Source organism: Gastrolobium bilobum, unplaced genomic scaffold (assembly GCF_033153095.1).
Source record: "Gastrolobium bilobum isolate Gb01-03AN ecotype WA unplaced genomic scaffold, APGP_CSIRO_Gbil_v1 utg89274, whole genome shotgun sequence".
In the NCBI taxonomy this organism is placed as follows: Eukaryota; Viridiplantae; Streptophyta; class Magnoliopsida; order Fabales; family Fabaceae; genus Gastrolobium; species Gastrolobium bilobum.
Genome location: NW_026896067.1, coordinates 16371 through 44188, shown reverse-complemented (window position 1 = coordinate 44188; position 27818 = coordinate 16371). Strand labels below are relative to the sequence as shown.

General features: G+C 34.5%; 2 protein-coding genes across 3 annotated transcripts; one reads left to right on the top strand and one right to left on the bottom strand.

Moving 5' to 3' along the window:
* The first annotated feature begins 706 nt into the window (after window positions 1-706).
* On the top strand, window positions 707-2017 carry LOC133297592 (U-box domain-containing protein 21-like). Its single transcript, XM_061496758.1, has one exon. It carries the CDS (start codon window positions 707-709, stop codon window positions 2015-2017), a length of 1311 nt encoding a protein of 436 aa, XP_061352742.1.
* A 4987-nt stretch (window positions 2018-7004) lies between these two features.
* LOC133297589 (potassium channel SKOR-like) lies at window positions 7005-20706 on the bottom strand. Of its 2 annotated transcripts, none has more exons than XM_061496755.1 (12): window positions 20360-20706; window positions 13216-13504; window positions 12716-13055; window positions 12328-12626; window positions 12156-12236; window positions 11738-11836; window positions 10901-11119; window positions 10188-10376; window positions 9784-9859; window positions 9369-9663; window positions 8028-8149; window positions 7005-7666 (listed from the first exon to the last, which is right to left on the bottom strand). In XM_061496755.1, exons 1-12 carry the CDS (start codon window positions 20539-20541, stop codon window positions 7335-7337), a joined length of 2523 nt encoding a protein of 840 aa, XP_061352739.1. In that variant the 5' UTR covers window positions 20542-20706; the 3' UTR covers window positions 7005-7334. The 2 variants fall into 2 exon arrangements, with proteins under 2 accessions (XP_061352739.1, XP_061352740.1); XM_061496756.1 differs by having other exon boundaries at window positions 7005-7642.
* Window positions 20707-27818: the final 7112 nt, after the last annotated feature.

Genomic DNA, 27818 nt, shown 5'->3' with positions numbered 1-27818 from the left:
ACAAATCAGTAATTAAAGCGTTTTTATCATCAAAGTTCTTAAAATTTAAATTACGATAAACAGGACATATATAAAGGGAAGTAGAATAAATATTATAGTTTAGTAAACTATCATTTTCTATTTTTTCTTTATTTCTTTTATGTGATTTGTCTATGTTGGGGAAACAATGCTTGTAACGTCAGAATTGACCTAAAATTATTGGCATCCAAATCAAAATTTCCACATAAACTGAATAATAGATGCATGAGCGCGTGGGTATTTTGACCGACTTGATTTGTTGTTGAGATGTGGTATTGTATTATTATATAGCAAATGAAAAAGTATTCAAATCAGATAAATAAAATAAGCTCGCTAACCTTGTTGCCTGTGTTTTGGTTTTACCCATTCTCCCCTTTGACGTTAGAAGTTGAAGTTCTTCAACTCTTCAACGGTCAATATTCAAATTATCATTCTCATTCCTACTAAACAAAACCCATTCAATTCAATTTTGAATGCTTCTCTTCTCTTAGAATTCTTTTTAGCTTAACTACTATGTTCGAAACCCAAAAAAATAAAAGGCCTTATATATTGTATGTATGATCCAGTTGTTATTATATAAACAAACCCACTTGAAGTTGAAGATCCATAAATATTTTCATACCAACCAAGTTCCAAACTTGAAATCTCCAAATCATATCCATAGCCTTTCCTGTTTTGATCCGTGCAGATGGGTTTAGGGTGGAGAAGAAGGAAGAAGAGCCACCACAAAGCCAAGGTGGAGGAGCTGGTGACTCCTAACCAATTCCGGTGCCCAATTTCTCTCGAGTTGATGAAGGATCCTGTCACATTGTCAACTGGGATTACATATGACAGAGAAAGCATAGATAGGTGGCTTGATGATGGGAATTACAAATGCCCTGTTACCAACCAGATTGTCAACAACTTTGATCTCATTCCCAACCACACTCTCAGGATAATGATCCAAGATTGGTGTGTGGAAAATCAACAACATGGCGTTGAAAGAATCCCAACCCCAAGAATACCCATTAGCCCAATTGAGGTAGCTGATGTTCTTCTGCACGTGAAGGCCTCATCCTCAGCTACACGTCTGGATCAATACAAGTGCCTGGAATTGGTTCAGAAAATCGAGAGGTGGAGCGCTGAGAGCGAGAGAAACAGGCGATGTATAATGGAGAATGGAGCATCTTCTGCATTAGCCTCTGCCTTTGATGCATTTGCAAATGATTCCATTGAGAGGAATGTGAGTATTCTGGATCAGATTTTGTCTGCTCTCGATTCCATGTTTCCACTTCAATTGGAAGCGCGGAAATATATGGGGTCTTTGGCTTCTTTACGTTGCATGGTTTGGTTCTTGAAACACCAAGATCTCTCAGGGAAAGAGAAATCCATTGTTGCCTTGAAAGAGCTTCTTTCTTTTGGTGATCGCCAGCATGTGGAGGCGCTGGCAGAAATTGAAGGAGTCAATGAACTATTGATGGAATTACTTAACAAAAGAATTTTTAGTCCAACCATTACAAAAGCTTCGTTGGTGATTGTTTGGTACTTGGTTTCATCTTCTTCTCCTCGTGGTGAGAAGATGAAATTGCAATTTATTGAATTGGGTCTGGTTTCTGCGGTGCTGGACATTCTCATTGACTCAGAAAGAAGCTCATGTGAGAAGGCTCTGGGTATTTTTGACTCCCTCTGCAGTTGTGAAGAAGGAAGAAAAAAAGCTTATGGTAATGCTCTTACAATTCCTCTCTTGGTCAAGAAGTTATTGCGAGTTTCAGCAACGGGTTCAAATTACTCTGTTTCTGCTATTTGGAAGCTGTGCAAATTTAGAGAGAGGGACGAAGAAATGGTTTTGGTTGAGGCCCTTCAAGTTGGTGCCTTTCATAAGCTCTTGCTAATATTGCAGGTCGGCTGTGGTGATAAGACCAAGGAGAAAGCCACTGAGCTTCTCAAACTGCTCAATCCTTACAGGGCTGGTGTGGAATGCATAGACTCCGATTTCAAGAACCTCAAGAGATCAATTTAAGATTCTCTCGTTCATTTTCTACCTTGAAGTTTAATCCTGTGTGTGTATGCGTATCTTTCTTTCTTTCTTTTTGTTGGGTCTATGGGATTTAGAGAACCCATAAAGAGAGACATATAGTTAATATCAGATTATATTCTTTTTGTATATCATAATTTCTTAGAATGATTTGAATTTGTATTTCGTCTATAATATATAGCTTTACTTCATGGAAAGAATTACAGAAAGAAAAACCAGGGATGATTTAGGCTTTGTGCAAGTTAATAATGAATCAAAATATTTTACAACTGAGTACTGATTTGATGAACTAAAGTAGAACAAATCTTCTACACTTTCGTTGAGCTTGACTTCTCCCTTCAAGAAACAAACGGTTCAGCTCTTCCTTCCTCAAATTTAAAAATAATACAACCTTTACAGCTATTACATTTACAGCTCTAACAACTATATTGACTTTGTTTGAGTTTAATTGTAAAGAACCTAGGTGAGGAGCTCATTTTTAGTACTAGTATTTACTACTACTATTCACCTTCTTACACTAGTATTTAAGATAATATTTCTCTCTTTTCCATGTCATCAATCAATATTGATATTTGATTTTATTTTTTTTTTGGTGAAATGATATTTGATTTTTATTGGAGGGATGTATGAAAAAATGGGTGTCACGTTTCTATTGTAGAAATTTCCCTCTAGGTGAGACCTACTAAAGTATGATAGAGTCATTGTTATAGTAACGGATAGTTGTTAATGTAAGAGTTATATATTACTCTCTGTAGTCGGGGTCGTTTTAGTGAAATAAATTTGGTATTGCCGTTTTCAAAAACCAATATAATTGTTGTTTTTTTCAACTCTATTCTTATGAGTTATGCTCAAATGAAGTAACCCAATGGCTGTAGGTGAGTTGAAAAAGAGTGAGGAGAGAATATGAGTTTTTTTTAGAGAAACGAGAAACTTTAACTGTAATTAAATTTTTATTTAAGATTAGTTTCAGAATCGACTCAAAAAATTAAAACTTGTAAAAATACTTGATAATCAACTTGCTTTAAAGAAATAATTATGAATTATATAAAAAAAATTGAAATAAATAAGAGTTAATATAACAACATAGAGTGGAGTAATTAATTGTTAGAAACTGAATAACGGTAGTTTAATTTAAAAAAAAAAAAAATCATAGTTAAAGTTTGGTTTTGTGTTTCTTAATTCATGGATCTTGCACTACAAGGATGGTTAAAATGGATCGGAGTGAGTATTTATTTATTTAACGCTTTGTCACATGTTAAAATCTATTTCTTCTCAAAGTAACATACCTTTTGAATATAAGAATTTATAGTAAATAAGACAGTGTTCTTTAAAGTTTGCATTACTACGGTGATGAACTGAATGCAATTTGAACGGAGTTTGAGGCTCAAATATTGAAACGCAAGCTTCAAAAATTTAGGTAAATGATTCGGTAAAGACTGTGGCAGAACTTGGAATAAAACTGACGAATCAATTTCTTAGTCACGATGTCCACAATCCATATTAAATCGAAAACGTGCAATGAAAATGACCTTCCATTTGTATCTTTTTATTTTCCTTTCATTTCACGCAGTTTTCAGATAGGTTTTGAGAGAGATCCACTTAAATGCTGTCCCAACATTGCCACTGCTAACCATGTTAGTGATTAACATCAATCAGTGCATGCTCACTTCAAGAACTTAATGAGAATTTCAAGATTGGAAAATCATTCTCCGCTATTTTTTATTTTAATATATATATATATATATATATATATATATATATATATATATATATATATATATATATATTTATCTAGGGGAAACATTTTCCCTCGTTGATTTAAAAAGCAAACATTTTGTTATCAAAAAAAAAAAAAAAAAAAAGCAAACATTTTTATTAGGTGAACTTTTAGTCTATAAATAATTAACATAGACCACATATTAAATGGATTATTTAAACTGACTCAACGGGTTTAAATAAACTAACATGACTTTCCTTCTCTCCCTCCTTTCCCCTGACTTTCTCCTCCCAACTTCGTTTCCTCCGGGTATGTAATTCTCTGTGTATCAGAATGTCTAATTCACTTGCGGGGGCATTTAATAGATAATAAATTTTTTTTAATCCGGAAATCACAATTTACAATAATATGGTGGAAAAAAAAGTTTCTCGAAAATATTACTAAAAAATTATTTAATAAGCTAAAATAGTCATGAAAATATTGGGTTAATTTTTTTGATGCTATATTTGGTTAATTATAAAATATTATTGAGAATATGAATTGAGATTAATTATATTCCAAAAAAAAAAATTATCAAATATTCTCGTTACACGAGATTATCAAAATACCAATGGGTGGTATTTTACGATAGAATTCTTTTTCATAAACATGAATACCGGGAATTGGGCTTTTTCCGGAAAAAAAAAAATGACAATTCTTATACCAAACATAGATAAATCGAATTCTCATTTTCTCAAAATTTTTAAAAAAGTTCTTCTACCAAACACCACCTTTTATTATTCCTTTTACTACCAAATAGGAGTGAAGACATCGCTGTTCAGAATTTTCCCTTGTCCATTTTGGTTTTTCGTTTCATTATCGATGATTTGTACTATCATTGGTTGGTAGTGGAACTCAAGCTAACCATAACCATCTTTTGTAAAGTTGTACACAAGAGTACACGTTCTATGATATTTTGAATGGGTACGCAACTACACATTCTATGTTTAAACGTGAAAGAAATGCGTAATTCTAAAAAGCTTTTGCTCTTTCACATCAACATACACCCACAGGCCACAGCACGATTTAAGAACGTGAATAATGTGATAAACAATAGGATGAAGACCTTACGGATACGACTTACGAGAACAGTTTGGCACGCAGGATAGAAGCAAATCGGAAAATTTTGTTTAAATTCACACTGCCGAATAAGTGAAGGAATATCCCATTCACCTATAAATTTTTAATTCTCCTGTTCCAATATATATTATATCTATTTAAATTAAAAAATAAATAAATAAATAAATTGTCAAGAAAATAGGTACAAAATGACTAAAAGTTTATCCTCCGTTGACATTTTGGCAATAGCAAGAGAATGAGTTTTTTTTTTTTTAAAGTAAATAGAAAATGAGTTTTATGACTTCATAACCAAAAGAATAATTATCCACTCCGTAGTTCGAAAGTTATCTTCCTGGCTTAATATGATAATTAATTTTTACATGTCTAAAATTCTACATCGAATAATAAATGTTCAATGTTAACACCATCTAATTAAGCCTAATTGAAGGGGAAGTTTTTAGGAAAAAAATAAATAAATAAAAATCATTTTGCTTTCAATCTGTAGAGCATGGCATTTGAGTTGGTTGGGTTTCAATAATAGAGATTAAGTAAAGAATAAAGAAAACAACTTACCAAGCATCTCCGAATTTGTATCCATCAATGGCTCGCGTGATTGTGCTGTGCTGCTCCTCAATTTTAGAAGAAAAACATAACATTTATATAAAGGTTTAGACATATTTCTAGAGATGATCATCTGAAAATTCTGACGTCAAAGAATTGGAATACTATGAATGGCGAGTGAGGGGAATGAAGCCTGGTCCGAGAAACTCAATGTTTTTAATTGTCCGATGAGTGGACATCTCGAACCAGACAACATTCCCCACATCCTCATTCTCCCACACCTTTGATTATGCACAAAATCATGTATAGTACGATTTTTCCCACATGCAAAAATAAGCAGCTGGGGACAATGAATGGTTTTTCTCTGTTTTCAATCTGAAACTGGAAATTGTTGGAGTGGGATATCACTTGCTATTTATTAATGGAGTGAAAAAGAGAAGCTATCTTCATTGTTTTCTTGACTTTAGAACTCACCATGTGGCAGTTGGGGGGGCTCTCTTTGTCGTTAAGAATTTCCAACATTGAGTTACAGATTGCTTGTGGACAAGGTTAAGATATTGAAAATTGCCTCATATTCTATACCCCATATATATAACCTATCAATTTCACAATAATTACCACAACAGTAATAATATTAAATCAATTTTATTCGAGACATCACTGTAGACCTCCTTGAATTATATATATTATTATCTTTCTTTTACATTATCATTAATTGTATCGAATATTAATCTCTCAAAAAGGAAATTTCTTCTTGAATCTGAATGAGTAAAACTGGTAGCTGATGTATCATTGCTGATCTGGCATGCACATGCGGTTAGATAGTTGTAGAGGAAGAGCTTAAGTTAGTTATTAACCTAGGTTTCTGCTACAGTATTTTATTTTGTGTTTGAAATCATTTTCATCATCAGTACAATTTTGGGAATTCTCTTTTCTATATTCTAATTCATTTCCTCTCAGAAATTCATCAAGCTCGTGCATGATTTAAGTAGCATAAAATTCCTGATTAGTGCAACCGTGTTCATATGATTATGGCAATCGGATTAGAGGCGCCAATTTTTGTAGCTATTGCATTTCGTAGGTACTTAACCATGTGCACGTCTAAGATCCTAGTTTTTTTTTTTTTTTTCTAAATTTTTTTTAACATGTTTTCCTGGGGGGAAATTAATTTCAGAGGCATTGGAGCCTTTTGTCGGACAAAGCTGTATAAAGGACAATTCTCCAAATTGAATGTGTCAACTGGTGAGATTAACATTACTCGCAAATTTTGTATAGTATCATCTCTTTTAGCATAGCATAAAATACTACACGTCTGCTTTCCTAATTCTGTTTTATTTTGTGTTTGGTTTAGTCAGAAAAAATCTCTTTCTCAACCTGCTTTCAATTTTATGCACATCTAATAACTAAAAAGTCCAGTGAGAAAAATAAAAATAAAAATCATTAGAGGTTGATGAAATACTCTTTCCCTTGTTACCAGGCCCTCAAATTAACAATGGTAGCAAAAATACTTGCTTGTTTGTCCGTGTCAATGCTTGCAGACCTTCTGCTTATGAGATTTGAATATAAAATAACGATATTACCTCTATCCGTTGACATGTACCATAGTTGAAGAGGGGGTAAGGAGAAAAGAGAGGGAATGGGGATGGAAGGATGTTTACTTGCAAGTTGCAACAACAGTTTCAGTCATTTACAGGAGTCTGCCATATACGATATCAGGTTCCACCTTATATGGTCTAATATGACATACAATGTCAGTTGATTGAATATTGATAGCTTAATGGAACACCCACCCTCCTTTCCTTTTGACAGCTACTTGTTTCTGGATCTATTTTCTACACGTTCTGATCTCTGGAATAGAAAAACTTGTGGAGTGAGGAAAAGTATACTGGAACCAGCTAAAGGCAACTGTTTTTCCATTATTTGTCCCTATTGTTGTGCCTGGTCACTTGACTCACTTGGATGCCCAGAACACTTGGTTACTTTGTGCACTTTGTTCTGTGCTTCACTCACCAGAAATAGCTTCTCATCATTGCTAATCATGTCTACATAAAGAATTTTCCCACCTTGTTCTGATAAAATACAGGAAGCATTTGAAATTTCCAAATGTTTCATTGCCACCTTTACAAGCTCTTCAATGCTTTGTGGAACCCATAGGACAACTCCCTCTCTTCTATCCTCTTTGTGATCCAATGGGTGGAAAGGAAATACTGTACATCTCTTTTTGGGAATTTCCTCTGTTGATGGCAACATCAGTGTTGCTGCAATCTCGGTAAAAGTATATAATTTGTTAGAATGCTTATATGAAAAAGGAAAGGAAATAAAAATAAAATTTTTCATGAGTTTATTCACTTTGCTAGATATTTGGTATCCCCATACTTAAACTAAATACAAGATAGCGTATGTTTGGTATTGTGACATAAATGTATGGGGCTTCATAAGATTCTCGACATTCTAGGACAAAATATGCATGCTTTGAACGAATTTTAATTGCATACCAGACTTAAGAATCTTGACATCCCTCACATCCAAAATAGAGAATATCTAACATTCCCAGGTTCAAATGCCATTATACCAAACAGCTAAAGATCATAATTATATGCTCAAGAAACATAGTCGTACCTCGAGTTTCAGGAATACTAACGGATAACTCAGCCAATTGGGAAACTTTTGCAACTTCAAGCATTTTGATCATATTTCTAGTTCCGCATGTACGAGCTTCATCAAGCGGTGTATTTCCCCATCTGCCAGCAGGAAGTAGAGAAGGATTGCAATTCAATAAACAAGACAAATATGTTATTATAAAGGTGGACACATAGCAAGTTATCATGAATGTACCAAATGTATTAGCCACTTTCACTAGTGCAATCCACCTGCTTCTGCCACGTGGGAGATTCCTTTTCTCCCTCCCCCACCCCCTCCTCCCCATTCTTCACATTCTCACTCTTCTCTCGTTATCTTTCATTCCCCTTCTTCACTCAAACTTTCAACTTCTCATGCCCTCTCTTGAGTCTAGTAATGTATTTAATATTTTATTTTATTTTTATTTTTTGTAATTTCAATTAGTTATTTTTATTATTGTGTTAAGTATTGTTAAGAAGCAATTTAGTAGTTTATGTGAAGTTTGTTAATTATTAAAATTATAATAATTGTGTTAAATATTGTTAAGTAGTGATTTAGTAATGAATGTTAAGTGTGTCAGTTATTTTTGTTATATTGTTAATTATAGATAATTAGCCACTTAGATTTAACATCAAATCTATTAGTTAGTAAGATTTTATTTTTTTATTTTGTTTATTACTGGTAATAAGTGATTTATTTGTTAGTATTTCTCTGATATTAGTAAATTAGCATTTTTTTTTTATGTAGCAACATGGCATCGCCTTATTCGTCATCTTCCACTGAGCGAGTGATTAATCCCAGCTGATACAGAATGGAGAACGGAGAGCCAAATAAGGTACCTAATACTAGACGGACCATGAGAGATCATGTTCTATAGATACTGCCACGGAAGGCTCTAATCAAAATTCAATGCATTTTTTTTTTCTTTTAGAGATTTCTCCACCGAAAGCACGGCAGAATCACAAGGTCAACAAAAGATTTCCTAATACAGCTCTTTGACCAGAGCAATTCACCTGCTTCTGTCACGTAACAGACCCTTTTTTAAAATAAAATAAAATAAAATAAAATAGAATTAAGATGACATAATTTTGGATGGATCTTATCACCGGTGGACAATACTTCCACCGGTAAGCGATACCATGTTGAATAAGGAGAAAACTAGAGGCATTCGATGAAATTCGTATGTCTCAACAACAATTATATAACAAGAACTAAACCATGTGGAACTTACCCCTCGCGATATTAACATCCTATTTACAATATTTTCGACAACAACCAGAGGTCCAAAGCCATATTAAAGTCCTGTCTGCTAAGATATCCGAGTCAGGATTTGGATCATACCTGTCCTTAGATAAAACACTTGCTCCTGCTTCTAGAAGTAATTCAGCCATTGTATACAAACCTTCGGAGGCGGCTATGTGAAGAGGTGTACGCTGATCATAATTTTTGGCATTTGGATTAATTCCACAGACCAGAACCATTTTTAAAATGTCCAACTCCCGCTTTGCAACAATCATGCAGAGAAAATTTCCAGCATCATCAATAGTCAGGGTAGCTCCCGCATTAACAAGTAAAGATGCTACTTCTTCATGTCCATTCTTGATGGCATCAAGCAAGGGAGTACTCCCAAATTTATCTAAAACAAATTATTCTTTTAAATATAACACCATGTTTTGCTTCTAAGTAGCATATTCAATAAAATATTATCTGTGATTACTCAAAATGCCAGATAGGGTTTTAAAGTTCAAAAGCTAACCTGCCAAATTGATATTTACTCCTTGTTCAACAAGAAAGTGCGAAATATCTACATATCCTTTTGATGCTGAGATATGCTGTTATAACAAACATAAATATAGTTAATAAAATGCACTTTCTCACCACTGTATTTCATCATATGACTCCTGTATGCTCTCTCTAATGTTTTATTAAGAGTGAAGCAGGAGGAAAAGACAATGCCAGAACTGAAGACCTGACATTGACCTATAAATTGTAGATTAGTATTTCTTTGGTGTTACTCTTTCGATTATTAGTTCATCCATAAATTAGAAGCAATACGACGAGAGAATGGAGCAAATTTAACTCTATAATTATGTATAATGAAGAAATGGAAATTTGTTATTATCGAATTCATGGAAGAATAAGTTGGATGCACAGGGTTACCAAGGGTGATCTGCCATCATAATCAGTCTTATTGGGATCGGCCCCTGATCCGATCAAACGTTTCAAAAGGTCAAGGTGACCATCATAGGCAGCACAGTTCATCCTCATAACCAGCTCTGTTTCCTGGTTTGCAATAGTCTGGGTGAAGTCTGATTCCAAAAGCTTACGCTTAAGACTGGAGTCTTTTCCCTGTCAGCCAAGTACAACCATGAATTATAAATGTATCAAGTCAAAATTTCTGGCCAAAGGCCAAAGAAAATGGATTATGAATTTCCTTCGGCAAAAAGACCATGGACTACGATATGCTTTCTTTTTCTCTAGAACTTCCTGTGTGTCAAAAGTTATTACCATAACACCCATATAAGCACAAGTGTAATAGTGAGTATTTCAAAATGACTTGATTGCCTAAATCATCTAAAAATTGCCGATGTGAAGCAATCAACCAGTTCCCCCTCTATATCATAAGCCATCTTTGGAAGCAATGGAGTTCAGCAATCTGTTCCCTGAGACTGGTCAAACTACTGATAAAAAAATTTCTTGGACCACAGACTCCTTCCAGATCCTCAGTTTCGGTGGTAAGCCAAGGGCTTTGATGCATCTAGCATTCTACTAGGTAATGTTTTTAGTCATACATGTAATAATCAAAAGGAAGCAAGGCCAAGAAAGAAAGGGGAAACTCTTATTTTAGAAAAGAAAATCCACAGCAAACATACCTCAAGGAGATTGTTCAAGATAATACGGCCATCTACAAAGTATATCTTCAGTATTTCTGTAAAGGATTGCTTATCAAGTCGCAAAACCTTGCAAAATTCATGAGCTTGAACCATGGAAGTTTGAGGCATATTGCAAAGAAAAGAAACCTCGCCGAAGTAACTATAGGTATGCAATGTGATTGTCTCTTCTGTATCACAATCTCCCCTCCTTATCTCATGCTGTAGACAAGAAGAAAAGCTGTCAAGCCAGATATAAAAATGAGATATACTTCTCAAATATAGAAATATGAGTTAAAAGTAAAATAGTCCATCCTTAACAATGCCTTTTTTGCATATATTTGATTTAGTAAAATTAATACATCACTTCCTGGTTTTGATTATATATTTCAAGTTTTTTATCTCCTTTTTAACGTAAAATATTATGATGTGACCTTCAACTTCTTTGAAATTTGTTTGGAGTCAATTACAGTTAGGTCAGAACAGAAAGGGCAGCATTCGTGTTCCTCACTAGCGTTACATTGCCAACTCCTTTCCCAAACAGTAGACAATAGAGTAGGCAGTTTTTTCCAATAATTTACGGTTCAAAGAAGTCAACTTTAAGTTTAGAGGCCTTTTTATTCCCTAAAACTTAACCCCGTGTCATATATCTTTCCTACCGAGCATTTACCTCAAGCAGAAATACTATCATAGCATCACAACAATCTAAAACTGAAAATTTGGAGTATATTACGGATTAGTAGAATTGAAATGAGGAAGCATGAGAGAAAATAACATTGAGTTGCTCTTCTATATATATATATATAGCCATACAAATCAATGGGTTACCAGAATCCGTACCAGGTCACCATGATATACGAAGTAAAGTTGATCTGCTACATCTCCTGGCTCCATTACCAATTCCCCTGGGAGGAAAAACTCTTCGTGGACTTTGGTTGCCTATTAAAGCAGATTTTGGATTAGACAGTTTCTATGTTGTTCCTGTTACGTGTAAATGAATATAACATATCAAATACTGGTAGTTTTAAGAGAGCACATAAACTGAAATGAAATACAAGAATGACATATCAACTTTCCTCAGTGATCCACAGGCATTGATAAGACAAAATATATGCTAATTGAATTTATCTCTTTCATTATTTTCACACCAAGGTTTTGCTCAGTTGTCAATCCACTTATGCACTAAATTACACAAAATGTAAAAAGAAAAATGTAAACTTCACATTCCAATTATAGAAAGTGAGAGCATATGTCTTACAATCAGCTTAATAAACTCCGAAGAGCATCCCTTGAAAAGAGAAACTTTCTGAATGAACTGATCATACAAAATTATTGAAATCTGCAATAAGCTCTCGGGGATTAGAATTAGTGACAGGTGAATAATAATTTTTCTGTTAATTGAGCAGAGAGAAATAAACTAATAGAAATACCTTCGTGCGGACAGTGATTGGGATATCCTGAAGAACAGAAGCTTCGGTGTAGCTGCTGCGATCATACTGTAAGCGCAAATGACCTTTGATGGCATTACCTATTTGCTTGTCCAAATTGTTTTTATTGACGTACTTAATGATTTCAGCCATTTTATCCCTGAACCTCTCTGTTTTTGATCCTTTGACAATCAATGCAGTCATATTGCCAAGAAGGTAAGCGCCCAGAATCATGTCAAAGGAGACGTAGATCATGATAAATATCATTTCTCTGACATTGACTGCATGAATGTCTCCGTAGCCTACAAAATGAATGTGATATAGGCATATTTGATGGGCAGAAATGGAAAAAAGTGGGAATTAATGTATTGAGTATGTGAGTGTGACTGACCAACAGTTGCCATGGTAACAATTGCAAAGTAGAGTGATGTGACGTAACGCTTCCAAAGATTGATGTTTCTGAAGTCAGAAAAGGTGTATTCACCCATCTTCAAGCTGCCAATCCAGGTGTAAGCTTCCTTGGAGGGGGGCATGGTGGTAGCAAGATAGTAGAAGATGCAGGCAGCAGTATGAGTACAGTAAAGTTCAACAACGAGAAGTTTAACAATTCTGGTACACAGGTAATGCACTCTAATATCTTTCTCCACCCTCTCGAAAAATTCCGTTACTCTACAAGCTCGGCATAGCCTTATCCATAGCAGATATCTCACAACCTCTTTCTTCCCAGTAGCCTGCATTGTGCAGTGCAGTGCAGTTCAGTGTTACCTCTCTCTCTCTCTCTCTCTCTCAATACTCAATCAATCATAATCATATATATAAATATGTATATATATAAAAGGAAAAGGAAAAGGGGATATATATGGAATTGAATAGAATTGAATTGAACGTAACCTTGTAAATATAATCCCAGGGGAGACAACTGAGAAGATCAAGGATGAAGCGAGACTTGAGGTAACTGATAGCAATTTGATAGCGATTGTAGACGATGCAATAGGAGTGGGTGTCGCGATAGCCAACGAAAAAGCGGAGAACAATGTCGATGAGGAAAACGAACTGGCCGGCGATGTCAAGGAGGAAGATATGCTCTGGTAAGCCTCTGAAGAAACCGAACTCCATTGGGGTGAAGAACGATGAATAGACTGCCCATATCAGAATGAAATGCTTCCACAAGAGGTACAACCTGCAATCCCCCCATTTCTCAACTCTCAACCCAATCAATATACATAACATACCCTTTTCCATTTTCACTTTTTTTTTTCTTTAATGGACCATGATTTATATTTAAAATTTAATAATTATATCATTCAATTTTATTTTATTTTATTTTTTTCTAACAATATTTAGATATAATTTTAAATTTATATGCATAATTTAATTGGAAAATTGAAATTATTGAATTCTTTTAAGACAATTTTTTTATTGTTATTCATTGTTTTCTTTATTTTACAAGATGTTTTTTTTTAATTCCATCTTTTTTATATGTAAAGAAATTTCTTTAAAAATACCATACTAACTAAAATCTTTATTTTCTATTTTATCTCCTGTATAATTTTGATTTTATTATATTGTTTCACCATCAGCAATTTGTATTTAAATAATTAAAAAAATTCATATGATCTCATATCAGGAAATTTATTCCCAATATTCTTTGTAAAGCTCAATCTTTTATAAGATGACACATGGACAAACGCAACTTAATGCAACGAGACCATGTGGATGTGGCATATGAGTAGTGACACAAACTTAACCCATGTTTTATTTCCCTAAAAGCTAAAATTTAATTAAACATGATTTTATAAAAGTTGTTATTATAAAAAAAATTACAAGAAAAAAGAGAGTTAAAAGCTAAAAATTCACATGAGAACATTTTTTTAATGTATATGTCAGCTTGTTAGATTTTTCATCCTTATTTTATAATTTTAGTTTTATTTTAAATTTGTATTTATACATTTTTGTTTGAACCTAATGATTTGTTCTTTTTTTATGAGATACATGTGAAAGTAAACAAACTAACAAGACCTGGGCTAGGAGATCAAGGGCGGATTGAGTTACACATCTCAACTCACCAACCCGTCTCAACTTGTTTTGCTTGATTGTGGATCAAAATGAGTTGGCGTCGGGTCTAGCGAATTAGTCCTTGGGTCATCTTTTTTAATTATTAAGTAATATTTTATTTGTCACTAAATTTTTGTGATATAATTTTTTTTAATCTTAGTATTCTTCTAGAAAAATAAAGAAGATTATCCATATAGGCAAAAATAAGTTCCTAAAAATTGTCCGACTAATTATTAGCATACATTTAAGTTTGAGATTGGAAAAAAAAAAGTAAGGAGAATATGAAATGAAAATAAGTAATATTATAAAATGAATAAAATACAATTTGTTTTAAAATTTTAATTATTTCTTATTTTTTAGAAGGGTTTACCCGTCAACTCACCATAAAACAAGTGAGTTGGACTTTTCAAATCACATTTCAGAGACAAGACAGGACGGACCAATCCGTTTTTAGCGAGTTAACGGCGGAGCTGGTCCGTTTTGCCACCTCTACATTTGAATGGCTACCCTCATCAGATCTTTATAGACCAGCATACTGCATGGAGGATTGAAGAAAAACTGCATGTCCCAGTTCTGATGTAGTGAAATATTTACTGTACATCGTTGCACCACTTATTCGATGCACGGGCCAATTAAAATGGAACATTTTACGTATTGTGTGTACGAAAAAGAAAAAAAAATTGAATTAGGTGTCAATCTTTTAATGAAAATTATAGATACATTGTTATCAAAAAAAAAAAAAAATTATAGATACATCAGATGTACCGAAAATGTTCTTATGTAGATGCTGCTTAGCAAGCTTATTTGCTACTTTATTTCCTTCTCTAAGGACATGCTGAAACCTAATTGAAAGTATAACAGTATAACTGTTAACTGTCAATAACAAATTTTGTTTAGTTTCCATTAATTCAGGGTTATTAGTTATAACCAGCTAGTCATTGTTGCTGATGTATATATATATTGTTGAGTCTTTGTATTCATTAATCAATCAATTCATTTTCAATTCTATACCATCGAAGACTCTCTCTTTTCTCTTTTCTGTTAACTTCTGATACCTTTCATGGTATCAGAGCTCTTGATCTATGGCGACCGAAAACATAATTGCGCACTCTGCAACTGTAGCTCCAACAGCTACTGCAGCTCCAACGCTTCACACATTTTCTAATCCCGTATCCTTCAAACTCGACGAAGGAAATTTCCTTCCTTGGAAGCAACAAGCTGTTGCAACAATCAAAGGTTTTAATCTGCAAAGATTCATCAATGGAAAGGTTGATCAATCAGCTGAGCAACAAGATCAATTGCTCATGTCATGGCTATTGGCTTCGATGTCAGAGTCTTTCCATACAAGAATGGTAGGTTGCCTATCTTCTTTTCAGATATGGAATAAGCTAGAAGAATTCTTTATCTCACAGACTCGTGCAAAGGTGAAGCAACTGAAAATTCAGCTTAGGAATACCAAGAAAGATTTTTTGATTTCGAGCTACCTACGGAAGATCAAGAAAATTGTTGATTCAATGGCTGCAATAGGTTCACCAATTTCATCAGAAGAGCATATTGATGCAATTCTTGATGGTCTTGGTGAAGACTATGATCCATTCATCACATCAGTCACCTCTTGAACAGATCCATACACTGTTGGTGAGATTGAAGCCTTGTTGATGGCTCAAGAAGAGAGAATAGAGAAACACAAGAAAGGTGATCTTGGAGGTTTACAAGCAAACATGGCTCAGATGAGCTTCAGAAGAACTCAAAACTACAATCCTGGCTACAATTCTGGCAGAAACTTCAGTAGAGGAAGAGCATCATACAGTAGAGGTCGATTTGGTAGAAATGCACCAAGATCCAATACACAATTTGGTAAACCTCAATGCCAAGTGTGTGGAAAATTTGGTCACATAGGTTTTGAATGCTATAAAAGATTCAATCAATCCTATCCAAGTCCATTTCAGCAGCACAGCAAGCCAGATCATGGAGAATCTTCTGCACCTCGATTTCAGGCAAACTTCACTGAAACAAATTCTCCAATTCAAGATTACAGTTTTGGACATTTCACTGCATTTGATCCCACCTGGTATCCAGATTCAGGTGCCACCAACCACTTCACTCCAGAAGAGTCCAATCTGCTGTCAAAATCAACTTACAGAGGAAATGATACAATGCGTGTAGGTAATGGAGCAGGTATTCAAATCAAACATGTTGGTCACTCAATACTGCATTCCTCATCTAATTCATTGTCTTTCCCTTTAAACAATTTGCTTCATGTTCCTTCCTTATCAAAGAATCTTCTTAGTGTTTCACAGTTTGCTCAAGATCATGATGTGTTCTTCGAATTTCATGCTAAAATCTGCCTTGTCAAATCACAGGCCACCAAGGAGATTCTTCTCCAAGGAAAACTTAAAGATGGCCTGTATGCTTTTGAAGGAGCACAAACTGTTCAAACTCCAAAATATTCTGCTTATCAAGTTCAAACAACAGCCGAGAATGACACAAATAAATGCCAACCAATGTCAAATCTTGAACTATGGCATAATAGACTAGGACATACTTCCATTTCCACTGTAAAATCTGTTCTCACTCAATGTAAAATTCCATTTCAAAGTGTACCTAAATCTGTATCTAGCTCCTGTTGTATGGGCAAAATGCACCAGCTGCCATTTTTACCTTCAAATAATGAATACAATACTCCTTTGGAACTGGTTTATTCTGACATATGGGGACCAGCTCCAATTACTAGTATTCATGGCTCACGATATTACATTTATTTTGTGGATGCATTTAGCAGGTTCACCTGGCTCTACCCAATGCAGGTTAGGTCCCAAACAACAACCATTTTTGCCAATTTCAAAACCATGGCTGAACTTCAACATAACACAAAACTCAAGTCCTTACAAACCGATAATGCTAAAGAATACCTAGCTCTCAAACCTTTTCTCCAAACTCATGGCATTATCCATAGACTTTCCTGCCCATATGTCCACCAACAAAATGGCACTCCTGAACGCAAACATAGGCATGTTGCAGAAACAGGTTTATCTATCCTAGCTACCTCCTCCTTACCACCAAAGTTTTGGGAAGATGCCTTTATCACAACCTCATTCATCATTAACATGCTTCCTTCCCAAAGTCTAGGAAATATCTCACCCTATCAGTTACTCTTTGGAAAACAACCAAATTACAACATTTTAAAGATATTCGGATGTGACTGTTATCCCTATCTAAGACCATACACCACTCACAAGCTCGATTACAGGTCTGCACTATGCACTTTCCTTGGCTACAGTCCCTCTCACAAAGGCTACAAATGCCTTACATTAAGTGGCAAAATAGTAACCATTCCTCATGTTATTTTTGATGAAAACACATTCCCTTTCAAACACACTCACATTAATCCACCTCCAATAACTTCATCTCTTGCTTCTATAAATTATGTCCCCATAATTCCCATTGTTAGTCCATTGAGTGATTCACATGTTCCACATAATACTAACTCTATTAACTCACCTACTATACAGTCTTCTTCAAGTTCATTTTGCAGGTCTGCTCCTCATCAATCACATCCAGCATCTCCATCCAATGCTGCAGTACTCCTAGCTCCAGCACCAGCTGCTCCAGCATCTCCATCCTATGCTGCAGTACTCCTAGCTCCAGCACCAACTATAGCAGCATCTCCACCTAATCGACACTCAATGGTTACAAGAGCAAAGGCTGGAATCTTTAAGCCACGAGTCTTTACAGCATCCTTGGAACCAACTACTGCAGCACAAGCTTTAACACAGCCTCACTGGCTCAATGCTATGAAAGAAGAATATGCAGCTCTCATGAAAAACAAAACCTGGACTCTCATGAATCTTCCTACTGACAGAAAACCCATTAGATGCAAGTGGATTTTTCGAACAGAGTACAAACCCGATGGCTCAATCCTTAAATACAAAGCAAGACTGGTTGCAAAAGGATTCCACCAACGTGAAGGCTTTGACTATGCTGAAACATTTAGTCCAGTTGTTCAACCAGTCACAATTCGGATTATCCTTACACTAGCTATCTCTAAAAGCTGGTCCATTAGACAAATTGATGTTAATAATGCATTTCTCAATGGAGACTTGCATGAGGAAGTATTCATGGAACAACCTCCAGGCTTCATCTCTGGTAACTCCAATCTTGTTTGTCGATTAGATAAAGCTCTCTATGGGTTAAAACAAGCTCCAAGAGCTTGGTTTGAGAAACTAAGCACCACACTCTGTCATCTTGGATTTCATGCCACAAAATGTGATTCTTCTCTATTTGTTTCATTTCACAATTCTGCCATCACTTATGTTCTTGTTTATGTTGTTGATATACTCATCACTGGTTCCTCAACAACTGTCATTGCATCACTCATCCAATCTCTCAATGCTGCCTTTCCACTTAAAGATCTTGGAGCCCTTCACTACTTTCTGGGAATTGAAGCTAAGTCTCTGTCTAATGGATCTCTTCACTTGTCATAGTCCAAATATGTCACATATTTACTTTCTAAAGCAGGACTTGCCAGTTGTAATTCTCTGCCCACTCCAATGGTATCTAGCTCAAGGCTCTCCATACACGATGGTCTTCCCTGTGACAATCCTTCTCTTTATCGTTCTATTGTGGGAGCACTTCAGTATGTAACCATTACACGCCCAGATATCACCTTTTCAGTCAACAAAGTGTGTCAATTTATGCACAATCCATTGGATTCTCATTGGAAGGCTGTCAAGCGAATATTGCGATATCTTCATGGCACTTCTGACTTTGGTCTCACTATCAAGTCTTCTCCTCAAGCTCAGTTGGTGGCTTACTGTGATTCAGATTGGGGTTCGGATGTTGATGATAGACGCTCTACTTCTGATTTTTGTGTCTTCCTAGGGGGGATGTAGTGTCATGGTCTTTGAAGAAGCAAGCTGTTGTCAGCAGGTCGAGTACTGAGGCAGAGTACAGGTGCCTAGCAGCTGTAGTAGCTGAACTAACATGGATACAGTCTCTACTGTCTGAGTTGAAGATTGGTGTTACCAAAACTCCCCGAGTTTTCTGTGACAATCTGAGTGCAGTCTTACTCACAGCAAACCCTCTATTCCATTCTAGGACAAAACATTTTGAGCTTGATTTATACTTTGTTTGAGAGAAGATTCTGAATGGTTCCATTACTGTGCATCATATTCCCTCAGTTAATCAAATAGCAGATGGCTTGACAAAAGCTATATCCAGTTCCAACTTTATTGACTTCAGAGACAAACTCACTCTTCACTCTTCCAAGAATGAGTTTGTGGGGGGATGAAAGTATAACAGTATAACTGTTAACTGTCAATAACAGATTCTGTTTAGTTTCCATTAATTCAGGATTATTAGTTATAACCAGCTAGTCATTGTTGCTGATGTATATATATATATATATATATATATATATATATATATACTGTTGAGTCTTTGGATTCATTAATCAATCAATTCATTTTCAATTCTATACCATCGAAGACTCTCTCTTTTCTCTTTTCTGTTAACTTCTGATACCTTACACTAATGATTTGTTCTAATAATAAATTATTTCATCTTTTTCTTTTAGAATCCTGAGAATAATTTTATATAATCACTAACTATCTTTTTTTTTATTTTTTAAGTCTTTTTAATCTTAATGCAAAAATAATTTTTAATTTAAAAATTCATTCCAAACAAACTTTAATTTTAGAGGCCAAGATGACCTTGGTTCGGTGAAAAAGCCCGTAATAACAAAACAAGACAAAGTAATAAGGGGACCCGCAAGGGGACAAACAAAAATGAAATTCATATATATGTTGGAAAAACTCACAAAACACATGTACTCTATCCTAAACTCCTATGGCTGCGGTGGAGAACAGCTGGTCTGTCTTAGTCTGGTGTTGTGTTGTGTCAATTCATGTATACTATGGCGGTTTATCGGTGACGATAAGATTGATAGAAAAAGTTAGCAGCTATATTAATATATACTTACCGGTTATCAGGATGAATCACAAATTGCCGCCATAGATCAGGAGGCCTTCCTCCGCATGTGGTGGAACTAGCTTCGGGGTCGCCGTAACATGCCACCATCCGACGCCCCAAGCTTTTCCACGTCGCCTCAGAATTATCGCTCTCCCCTCTCCTCCTCCTCCCTCTTCCGTCATCGCCATGCATGGTGTGGTGGTCTTTGGCCACCCTCCACTACTAATTATAATTTAACAGAAAACTAAACGTAACGGCGCGCGATGTATATATGTGCACACAGTACAACAAGAAGCTCTTCAGTTGAAAACTACCGTTAAATAAAGAAATGGTTTAAATTACATATAAGCTGCGAAGAGGTGAGGCTTTCACCTCACCTTCACGGACTGCCATCACTGATCACTTCGCTTTTTTATTTTGGACGCTACCTACCAATCAGAACCTTTAACAGTGTGAGTTTAGCGGTGATAAATTAAACAGAATCCTAAAAATGAATTTGAATTTGAAATTACATCATTAACATGAACTCCCATGCGACTTTAATCATTCGGTTCCCTTCAATTACCAAAACTTTTATGCTATCTAGGTCACACGATATACCGAGAGTTTTTCTGATTTGATATTTAATTAAAACTTAAATAGAGGTTATAAATAATTAATGTTAATACTTTCAAAAAAAATAGGGTGAAGAACTTTGAAAAACAAAAAAGCGTACAAAACAAACGCATATACTTATAAATAAACATTTTTTGGATAAATATACTTACAAATATTTAATAATCATTTGGCACAACCATATACAATCACGGGTGGACTCAGGGGTGCTAGGGTAGGCTGCCGCAAAGAGTTTATATAGCTTCTTTATATTCTCAGATCTTATATCTATTGAAACTCCTCTAACTCATTGCAGTTTTAACTTGTATTATGCTTAGATGTTAGCACAAATCTCCCCATCCATGAATAAAAATAAGACGTCTGAGAGTCTTACAAAAGAATGAACCTTATTCTTTCAATCTCTCTTTTTTTCTGATGATTCGTGACAGAGAGGGAAGTGAGGGGCAGAAGGATTTTGGTGATTGTGCTTCTTGCCGATCTGTCTCTTCTAATCTATCTTTGGCTTTTTTTTTTTCTTGTTGGACTAACAGTGAGTGAATAAAAAAAGAGGTTAAGACATGAGAGGAGTCTGCTTTGAATTATCTATTTAGATTATAGTAATTAGTACATATTTTTTGTAAAATCTAAACATTTGCTCTCTTATCTTTTTTTTTTGTTTTCTTTGCATAAAAAATGTTCATTCTAGGGGTTGAAAAGATATAGTTTTTTTTCAAATTGATAGTAGATTTTACGGTGACATCTTCCACCTGTCTCTGTCTCCTTCTTTCTCTCTATAACAAGTTAAAAGAGGTACTTACGAGTTATATTCTCTGGATTGGGGTTTTGGCCTCCCACATATTGTGGTTGAAAAGAGAAACAAATATTTAATTTTTCGTATTTTGGCCTCTGATATATTATATTTGAAGAGAGAAACATATGTTTAAATTTTAGCCCCCCACAAAAAAAATTCCTGGGTCCGCTACTGTATACAATCACTTTATTACAAATGAGTTTGGTTAACCATTTATTTTATTTTATATTATGACATATTTTTGCTACTTGTTAAATATTTATTAAATATTAGTTATATTTTATGAACTTCAAATATTTAGTGAGAAAAAACAACGAATAATAAAAAATTAATAAATTATTCAAAATACTAATACTCTAAGGGGGCGTTTGGTACACGGTTTTTTCCGGGATTCTCGAGAAACTGAATTTTTCTAAATTTTAAATTTGCGTATATTATCGTAAACTGAATGTAAAAATCATATTTCTGAAAATCGGAATTCCCAGATAAAAAGAAATTTATCCTCCACCAAACACCCTCTAAAGAAACCAATATAGGATAGCAACTCCCTGCTTATCTATTATGAATTATGACACACTACTGATATGTGCGCCTAATCTTTGTAGATGTATTTTTTTTCATAAAAAAATTTGGACGTGATATATGCAATTTTTTATTCGACGATCACAACATTACAATAGCGAAATGGGAAATACTAAACAGGCATTCTCTGTTCAATCCACCGGTAATTAAACTTATATTTTATTATAATATTCAGAATATAATTTCATTTTATCTTTATAATACTTTGGCAATTTTATAGATCGAATTGGACCAATTTTTCTTTTTCTTTTTTTGCGGAGGAAATATTCTTCAAGACTTGACCGTAAACATGTGAGCGTTACTTTGAATTCAATTCCAATTGTTATAATGTTATGTCACTTTAAGGAAAAAATAGTGCAGTACGAATCTGCGCTCGAATATATATATATAGCACTGGTTTGTGAAATATTCCGTTTTAGTTAAAACTATAATTTCAAATAAGCCGGAAAGCCCGTGTGCATTCTTACACCCTCTAATGGCATGTTTCATCCTATAAATAGTCTTTTTTTATTTTATAATCCAAATCTGCTAAAGATATTTGATGTCGTCAAGTATCAATAGTTCCTGGGCTCCCAAATCCTTCTTTGATTATTTAAGTTGTTATTTTAATTATTTTACCCGTTCGTTAAGTAATTAATTTGGTTCTTTTTAGTTTTAACGAAAGTGATTGCGGGTCGTAGTTAACTTTCCTTATTCATTTGACCCAATTACGGATGAGGGGGTTTCGTTTTGTATAAAATATTGTTGCGTTTTGAATTGTAAAATTAAGGTTCAGAACGACCTTGGGATACCGGAAACAGGTAACGGAATTTTTTTAATTATTATTTTCTAAAATAAAAAGTAGTAAAGAAAAGGATCTCAAAACATACATAAACCTCTTTGAGTGTAAGTGTGTGCAAATACACACACAAATTTTTTGGAAAAATAAAATAAAATATATTTTGGATCATCAACAAAAATTACAGATCTTATTTAATTTCTGAAAAAAAAAAGTCGACTCGTTAAATTTCAAAATAGACCCATGTTAGTTCTTTTGAGGAATTAATGTAGGTCTTTTTGAATTTCAGAAGACCATGATTTTGATTACCTGGGTCTATTTTTGAATTTTGAGGGATCACAAGTAGACTTTTTTTTCCTAAAAAATTAAATTGAGGCCCGTAATTTTTATTGAAGACCCAAGATGTTCTATTGTAACAGTTTAGTTGACTCTTGATTACTTTTTTTATATTAAGTTAAATTTTTTTTTTATATATTCTTATGTATTTTAATATATTTAAGATTTTCTTTAATTTTTTTTTCTTTTATTCTTTTATTCTAAGTGTGGTTTGAACAATTTTATGTTTCTTGAAATTGCAAAATAGAAAGAAAAAAAATAAAAAGATAAAATACAAGTTACAATATTGATGAACGGGCTTGTCCTAGAACCCGGTTAAGAGCCTATTTGTTTCGTCTTCTTAAAAAAAGTAATTTTTATTTCTTTCTTATTTTAGAAGTGTTTTTTATAAAAATTAAAGCTATTTATATTTTTATAAAAATATTCAGTTTTTGAAAAAAAATATTTGACTTTTGACTTCTGCTTTTCTTAGAAGTTACAATTTTTAGCTTCTAAAAAAGTAGATTTTTGACTTTTTTGTGACTTCTGTTTTTTTTAAAGCAGACATCTAAACAAACTAAAAATAAGAAGTGCTTTTTTTTAAGAAAAAAAAAGTAGATTTTGGAGAGAAAAAAGCTTATCCAAACGAGTTCTCCAACTCTTGTACAAGTTATTAATTTTTTAAATTGAATTAAATTTGGTCTATTGTGAATTTGTGAACCAGCTTATATTTGGCACAACTCACAGCTCAACCTGAATTAACATTTTTAAGTAGCGGTGAAAAAATTTTATTTACACAATTGATGCTTTGGTGGTGGGAAAGAGATAGCATCATTACCTGATTAGTTACTGTTAGATCAATTTGAAATTAACAATAGTAAATTTTTTTTATTTTTCAACTGTTGATTTTAAATTGATCTGTAATCAATTAAATAATAAAAATAATAAAACTAAAATAATAATAAATATAACCGCTCCGTAAGAAAATGATAAGGAAGCTTACATTATATTTAAGCTTACATTATATTTTTTTCACACCAAACATTAACTGACACTATATATAAATTAAATTTTAAATTTTTTTATTAAATACGCTTGACGTAGCTCAATTTGGGCCAATTGGAATTTTTAAGTTGGGTTAAGCTAAAGGAAGGTGGGCTATTATTATTATTTTATAGGTTAAAAAACATGAGTTGACCCAAAAATATTTTTAGAGGCTGAATAGGTGGATCCGATGGGTTGAAAATAAAGGACTTGAATAGCCAAGGCTCTCTTGGGTGCAATCGTGTTCCGAGGAAGGTGGTTGAGATTTTGGGTTTGTGGGGTGTATTTCATATTTTGTGGGCCATCAATCTTATTCTCTCATGGTTTGCAGAAACTCATTGGACTCGTTGGTTGCTTTATTTCTTGTGAAGAAGGCTACACAGCTTTCCACTTGTATGCATCCTTGATTCGATATATTCAGCAACTTATTCATAAAGATTGAGCAATTATTACAACTTCTTCAACAAAGATTGAGCAATATGTGGTATATTCAGCAATTAGATTCTGTCAGATAACCTAAGGACATAAATGAGCAGTCCACCATCTAATTTAGATAATTCCAACTCTCAGAGGGCGAGGGCGTTTGGTAAGAAAGATATTTGGTAGAGGAAAAAAAAAATTATCTAAGAATTATGATTTCTTGAAAAAGAGCGGAAAAATGACTTTTATGAAAATGTGATCAAAAAATTATTTGGTATATCAAAATTATACTAAAAAATTTGGATTAATTTTTCTGAATCAATGTTTAATGTTTAGTTCATAGTAAAATATTATTGAAAAAATGGACTGATATTACAAATGATATCCTCAATTTTAAATAATCCACTTTCAAAGTTTTTTCGCCCTCAACTCTGTCTCTCTCTCAAATTGATTTTCAGTCTCTCTCTCAAATTGATTTTCAGTCTCTCTCAAATTTGGGTTAATTCATGTTTCATTTTCGCTGCACTTGTGCTTCACATGGAGTTTCAGATTCTGAAACTCGTTTCTTGTCCATTGCTACACCCTATCGTCATAAGCATCATTATACCCTCCTCCTCCTCTATTCCTATTGTTAGATTTGCAAATGTTGAAAACAAACCTGAAAGATAAAAGACTTCCTTTGCCTCTTGCTTATTGTAAACATGAATGAATATTATAACCCGAAGAAGATGAACAGTATTTGCAGTGCAGTAAACAAACGACAACCTCCTCCTCAACAAAGGGTAAAAAAGTCCCAAAAAAAGATATTAAATTTTTCCAACAAATCGGATTACGGAAATACCACATATTTTGTGGTATTTGTTGATGGTATTTTGACCTTTAATTTGTACTACAATGGGCGTGCACGACAACCATTCTATTTCCTATCACTGTTTTTGAAAAAAAAACAATTATTTTCTATTTTTGTGTCTTGGAATAGTTTCTGAGAAAAAATATATATTTGATAACATGTTCTATTTTTATTCCGAGAATGAGAATTGTGTTTGATAACACAACAAATAATATAATAAAAAATAATTCCTATTAAATATAAAAAAATTCCAGATCATCATTTTCCTTTCCATATGGTTTGGTTGTGGTGATGGTGGCGACAGCGGTACGGTAGTGGTAATGGCAGTGACGTGGTGAAGATAATGGTGGTGGTTATGACGATAGTGGCTGCGACGATGGCGGTGATAATGGTGGCGGCGGCGGCGGTAGTGGTGGTGGAGATGATGACAATGACTGCGACAATGGTGGTGGGTATAGTGGTTGGTGGCGGCAACAATGGTAGCAGTGGTATGATGGTGGTGGTTGTGAAGGCATGATGGTGGTGGTGGAGGTGGTGGCAGTGGCAGTGGTGGTAGGTGTCGGTGGCGGTGGTGGCGGCGATGGCATGGTGATGGTAGTGGCGGTGGTGGTGGTGGTGACGGTAATGGCTGTGATGGTGGTGGTGGTGGTTGGTGGTGGCGACGACGACGACGACGGTGGTGGTGACGGTAGTGGTTGTGACAATGGTAGTGATGGTTGGTGACAGTGGTGGCGTCGTGGTGGTGGTAGTGATGACGATGAGAGTGGTGGCAGTGGCGTGTGATGGCGATGGTGGCGATGATAACAGTGGTTGCGATGATGGTGGTGGTGGTTGATTGTGGTAGTGGTGGTGGTGGCGATGGTAGTTGTGGTGGTGGTGACGGTGGCATGGTGATAGTGATGGGTGGAGGTGGTGGTAATGGTGGCGATGGCATCGTGGTGGTGAGAGGCGGTGACAACGGCACTAGTGGTACGATGGCGGCGGCGACGATGGTGGCGACAGTCGTGTTCGAGATGATGGTGGTGGTGGTGATGATGGTAGAGGTGGAGAGTGATTGAGAGAGATAATTGTTTCTCATTTTGTGCCTGAAAACAAAAAAACAGAAATCTTTTGATTCTTTTTTCTGTTCCCCAGCACAAAAATTAAATTGGTTCATCCCAGAAACAAAATAATAAATCGATTTTACCAAACGAGTTTCCTATCCATTTATGTTCACGGGAACAAAAATTAAAAAAGAATTGATTCCAGAAAGGATGTCATGTGCACGAGCAAATTGTAATCATGGAAAAAAAATTGCATTTCCTCTACCAAACATAGGTATATTTAGGGGTGTTCGCGGTCTGGATTGGATCGGTTTTGGAAGCAGAAATCATCCGATCCAATCTCTTCGGGTTGATTATATAATCATCCATTCGGTTTGGATTTTAAAAAAAATCCAAACCGATCCAATCCAACTTTTTTCGGTTTGGATTGGATCAGTTTTCGATTTTTTGAAAATCCTAAAATTTCTTTCATGATCTTTGTGCAAATAACATCTTTTATATATATTGGCTTTGTAATTTTATTTTTTTTTGAAATACAAAAGCATTAGTAAATGGGTTATGAAACTCTAATATATACAAAAGCATTACTAAACTATAATATAGTTTTTTTTTTGCAATGAGATATGAAGCTCTACAAAGATAAAATTTTGTTGATGAGATGTGACTAGATTTTTTCTTGGGTTTAATTGATGGGTTAATGGGTCTTGGGTTTAAAAATTTTTGGGCTATGATGGGGGAAAGATCCAAGTAGGTAGAGAGGAATTAATATATTGGATCGGTTTGGATTGGATCGGTTTTCATCAACCCATCCAAAAATCGATCCAATACAATTTAAATTTACGGTTTTTTTTTGATTTTTTGATTTTCGGTTTATTCAGTTATTGATTTTTCGGTTCGGTTACCGCGGTTTGAATCGGTTTATGAACACCCCTAGGCATATTAGAATCCTAAATGAGCTTTTCCGGGATTCTAAAAAAAAACACATACCAAACACCCGCTTGAAGACATAAGAAGAATGGCTTATTATGAATC

Bases quoted from the DNA above. Each gene is read 5' to 3' on its own strand.
- LOC133297592 (XM_061496758.1), top strand. From the start codon at position 707: ATGGGTTTAGGGTGGAGAAGAAGGAAGAAGAGCCACCACAAAGCCAAG.
- LOC133297589 (XM_061496755.1), bottom strand. From the start codon at position 20,541: ATGCATGGCGATGACGGAAGAGGGAGGAGGAGGAGAGGGGAGAGCGAT. The intron at 11,837-12,155 runs GTAAGACATATG...CTGCTTTAATAG, and splicing joins CGGAGTTTATTAAGCTGATT to GCAACCAAAGTCCACGAAGA. The intron at 9,664-9,783 runs GTTAGCTTTTGA...AATTTGTTTTAG, and splicing joins AGTAAATATCAATTTGGCAG to ATAAATTTGGGAGTACTCCC.